This window comes from Borostomias antarcticus (assembly GCF_949987555.1).
Source record: "Borostomias antarcticus genome assembly, chromosome: 2".
NCBI classification, from domain to species: domain Eukaryota; kingdom Metazoa; phylum Chordata; class Actinopteri; order Stomiiformes; family Stomiidae; genus Borostomias; species Borostomias antarcticus.
Window position 1 is genome coordinate 30,984,811 of NC_140235.1, and position 5,000 is coordinate 30,989,810.

A 5,000-nucleotide genomic window follows, 5' to 3' on the forward strand; every position below is an offset into this window, starting at 1 on the left:
GTGTGTGTGTGTCTCTCTCTCACTCTGTTTGCTTGCCCTTATGTAAGGTCCCGTGTCTCTGTATCCACGGCGATAACACAGCGCTGCTTACACATCTGGTGAAGATTACTGTATGTTACAAAAGGTTCCCTCAGCTACCACATTCAGCTGCAGCAGCAGCAGACTCTACAGTCAGTTTAAATCCTTCATCATCATCATCATCATCATCATCATCATCATCGTAACCACCATATTCATAATCGTCATCGTTTTCATTATTATCTTCATCGTCATCATTATTGATGTCATGACAAGTGTCACTGTCTCAATCATTTTTATTCCGATCTCTGCCATCATGATCATCATCAGTAGCCTATCATATTTTATAACACTGTTTCAAATCATCTCACCTAACCATTGCCTGGAAAATGAGGATCATGCTCTTTATAACTATTATCTCTATTTTGAAAAATGCAGCAGCATCAGGGACAGATTTAGTCATTGATTCATGAGTGACAAAGCTTCTGGCACTTTCCGCTTCCTAGTGCCTTACGCGTGCTGCTTTTTATATATACCAACTACCTCAATTATATTTTGGACCATATCACATGTGGCCCTGTCACAAAAACACCCTGGAAACCACACACTGCTGATTCACACACTCTGTGTCAGTACAGTGTGTCATAGTGCACGAATATCACACACATACTGTACTGCACATGCACACACACACACACACACACACACACACACACGCTCATGACTGATGATCTCTCTGCGTGAAACACATTGGCTTCACCTCAACGGCTCCAGTGATATCACACACACTGATATGACCTCTCACTGTAAGCCCACATATTAGTCACACTGTGCAAAATGAGAGAGAGAGAGAGAGAGAGAGAGAGACTGGTTAGCATGCAATTATCTAGCTAGCTAATGCTACTGGACAGCTAACAGACATGCTAGGGGACAAGTGAAGTTAATTTATTAAGAGGGTAGATACCGATACATTTGGTGCTATTTTTTTAGTCCATTCCTGTCTATCAAGGCCATAAGGCCAGGCATATTTATTTGTATAGCACCATTCATGCACAAGGCAAATTCAAAGTGCTTTACAGAGGCAAAATTGTATTAAAAAATACATTCAGTCAATGAAGTATTACATTAAAATCATAACCTGATAACCTAGTTATGACCTATCAAGGTCATAACTAAAGATAATCCTCACATTAAACTGATCTCCCCTATCCACCTCTCTCTGGGCTGCTGTAGGAACATAATGTTTCCTGGCCCACTGTGACATCTTGATCTCACATAACCTCAGTCAGGACAGAGAGAACTGTTATACTTGCTCTGTAAATGTGGGTTCTGCTGCCATCTTGTGGTTGCCTTCTGGCTTGGACGCTACAATTTTAGTTTACTACCTATGCTGTAAAGCAGAAGAATGCCACATACATTGTGTGTGTGTGTGTGTGTGTGTGTGTATGTGCATGCATCACACAGGCATGGAGACATGCACTTGTGTGTGTGTGTTTGTGTGTGTGTGTGTGCATGCTTCACGCAGGCATGGAGACATGCACTTGTGTGTGTGTGTGTACTTCTATTCAAAGCCCACACAGCGTCCCATGTGAATATATATACAATGAGTAGTCATTCTAGGTCATCAACAACTCGTGGTGTGTAGACAGTGACTAGGCCCCACGTGTCGGTGGCTTGGTTGTAAAGGTCAGAGAGTGACTAGGGCACACCTCTCGGTGGCTTGGCTGTAAAGGCTAGAGTGTCGCACACTATCTGTACATAGTCGGCCTCAGCCTCTCCTCAGAAACAGCTGGGCAGTAGCTACACAAGAGTGTTTTTGAAAGGCAATCCTTGCGTGCGACGAACTCCCCGACAATAACACTGTTGAGCTCACAGTCAAAGGCTCTGCATCATCACGTATTCCCTTTGATCTCTCCGGCGCCACCGAGTCAGGAGGGGGGGAAGAGGGAGGGGGGGGGGGGGAGTAGGGGAGGAGGAAGACCAGCCAACCACCCTCTTGCCCCCAGGGGCCGGTTCTGTAGTCACTCTTTGTTTGTCCGACCATGGCTTTCTTTGTGGAAATAAAACCGAAGGAGCTATGTAGACATACAGTACAGTGTCCTAGTAAAATATTATTATTATTATTATTATTATTATTATTATTATTATTATTATTATTTGCAAACTGTCATGACCGAAAGAACGAGATCACGGATACAAGCGGCCGAAATGAGTTTTCTCCGGAGGGTGGCTGGAGTCTCCCTGAGAGATCGGGTGAGAAGGTCAGTCATCCGGGAGAGACTCGGAGTAGAGCCGCTGCTTCTTTGTGTCGAAAGGAGCCAGTTGAGGTGGTTCGGGCATCTAGTGAGGATGCCTCCTGGGCGCCTCCCTAGGGAGGTGTTCCAGGCGTGTCTGGCTGGGAGGAGATAGACCAGGTAGACCTAGGACCAGGTGGCGGGACTACATCTCCACACTGGTCTGGGATCGGCTAAAGATTCCCCAGGCAGAGCTGGTTGATGCTGCCAGGGAAAGGGATGTCTGGGGCCCCCTGCTGGAACTGCTGCCTCCACGACCCGACCCTGGATAAGTGGATGAAGATGGATGGATGGATTATTTGCAAACTTGTTTACTGTTGCGTAAAGCCAAGGAGTCCCCTAGTAAAACATATACAGTAAAGCTTGAATGTTGTTGTGGGTCTTTTGGGAATACTACAGTCAATGACAATGACAAGTCGTTCGTGCATCCTTCAGAGGGCGATATCGTCACTGCATGTAGCCCATCATTTATGGTATGCTACTTACTGCTCGTGTCAGTGTGAGTGCAATTAGGAACGCTAGCCACAAGGGAGTGATATTATCCAGGTTAACAGGATTTGTAGCAATCCTTTATTCTCACATTCCACGGAAGTTAAATGCATCTACCAGGTAACCTTCCTTTTAAAATAAAAGACCATTTTTCAGCCTTACAATCATTCACAATAGCTGTTTAACAAGCAAAAGACTGCAATCCATGATGGCATTTCTTAATGCACTGTGAAGGTGTGTTTCAGACCTGGAGTGCAGATTATAAATAAAACCAATGGAAAAGTCCCAAAAGTGAGATAGAATCCAACACACTAGATTTTGTGTGTTATTATGTAATCATTTACTGGCCCCGTGTCTGTAACCTTGCTGTGCTTTTATTGACCCCCATCAAAGATTTATCTCCCAGTGTGTCCAATGATTAGACATTCACAAAGATCATTTTGTTTGAGGCAGCAGAAATACGGAAGGAAAGCAGACTTTGCTCACAAATTCTGCACTGTTTGTGTGTGTGTGTGCGTGCGTGCGTGTGCATGTGCGCGCGTGCGTGCATGCAGGTGTGTGTCTTGTGATACAGTCAAAGAGCTACTGAGAACAGGGAATAGACACTGCCAGACTTCAAGGTATGTTTCCATTCATAATACTGAAGTTCATCTGATAATGAGTGTCTGATACTGAAGGAAATGGTGTATAACAGTGAATTAAAAAAAAATCCTTAATCATTTCAATAGATAATGTATCGGTGCACTTGATCTTGAACTTCACGGTGACTAACTTCACAGACTTTAACTTGCTGAGCAGTGTTTGAGTGTATTGTTGTATTCTAACAATTCCAAACGTTAATTGTGTTTGAATTTGAATTCTTGCTGTTTTCTGATGTGAAACAATTTTGTATTGACCTTTAATTACTAACGATCTGGTGGAGAGGTTTTAGAATTAGGTACACTCTCAGATTGATGTGTACAGTGAAGTGAGAAGTGTAATGTGAACTACACTATTCCTGCTGCTCTTTGAAATGGTTCTGTTTGATCCCTGTGAGACTCCATTCCCTCAGTGCTGTAGATAGGCCGCTCTGTGGGTAAGGGGGCTCGGCGATGTCATCACCCATGGAGGGGAAGAGCAGCCTGAGGCGCGCCCAATCTCTGCGGAGCGTCCCGTCATGTGACGGGCCCGACTGGGCAGAGTTGGGGACGGGGCTTAGGGACAGGAGGAAGTCAGTCTCCCAGCTTGTTGCCAGGTGAGGGGAGCATGACCTTTGCCCTCCAGGCTCCAGCTCAATGCTATGTTATAATAAATGTATGCAGTGAAGTATTGACATATTGGTCTGAATGATTCTGGAAAATATGAATATGAGTTTTGTGATGCATAACAGATACAGGCACTCGGTGGAAGTGAGTACTTCAGTTGAGGTGACCACCACTGATCCTGGGGAGCACCAGAAAGGGGTAACAAAAATATAGGCTAACATTTACAGTGTATTCACAAAGCTCTAGGTTGTTCTAGCCGATGTACTGTTAGCACCTTACATGTCAGCTACCGCCATTGGTGTGTGAATGTGTGTGTGAATGGGTGAATGAGAGGCCATTGTAAAGCGCTTTGAGTGATGCTAAGGTGGAATAGCGCTATATAAGTGCAGTCCATTTACCATTTACCTTGTTAATTGCAGTCAAACACAGTACCGGCAAATCAGCTTCTATTATGATAGAAGTAGAGCATCTGTCAGCATCTCTCTTTCCCTACAAAACCCCTCCCTGCAGACCTCCTCCACGTCCGTCAGGGAACAATCAGAGAGGAGGTTGGAGTGCCTGCTGAGGAAGAATGATGTGAGGGGGCAGTCCCGCGGCCAAACTGCCCTCTCCCGTAGCAAGTCTATGGAAAGTCTACCTCGACACAATGCTACCAGGAGCATCGGGGCAATCAAGGCCCTCTTTGAGTCAAAGGTCTCACAGCAAGCGGTAAAGAGCACCCCGGGAACCATAGGCCACACACCTGCCCCCAAGATGGCTGCCGCAAAGCCGCTAGTCAACTGGGAGAGAGAGGCTTCGATAGAAGACCAGGGCACCGACACAACTCCTGCTGCTCTACTTGCAGCTGCTACTGTTAAAGAGAAGGTGAATACTATATCTGTCGTTATGATGCTTTGTGAGTTAAGTTTGGAAAAAGATAAATGTTAATACGAATTCTAACTTACTTTAATTAAAA

At 45.0% G+C, this 5,000-nt stretch overlaps 1 protein-coding gene across 1 annotated transcript in view; it reads left to right on the top strand.

Moving 5' to 3' along the window:
- The first annotated feature begins 3,398 nt into the window (after positions 1-3,398).
- LOC311325907 (uncharacterized protein) overlaps positions 3,399-5,000 on the top strand; it is a 17,892-nt gene continuing 16,290 nt past the window's right edge. The window contains exons 1-4 of the mRNA XM_084458724.1: positions 3,399-3,421; positions 3,838-4,035; positions 4,171-4,243; positions 4,556-4,909. Of these exons, the coding sequence (XP_084314850.1) occupies positions 3,893-4,035; positions 4,171-4,243; positions 4,556-4,909 (570 nt within the window). The 5' untranslated portion in view covers positions 3,399-3,421; positions 3,838-3,892. The remainder of the gene's footprint in view (positions 3,422-3,837; positions 4,036-4,170; positions 4,244-4,555; positions 4,910-5,000) is intronic.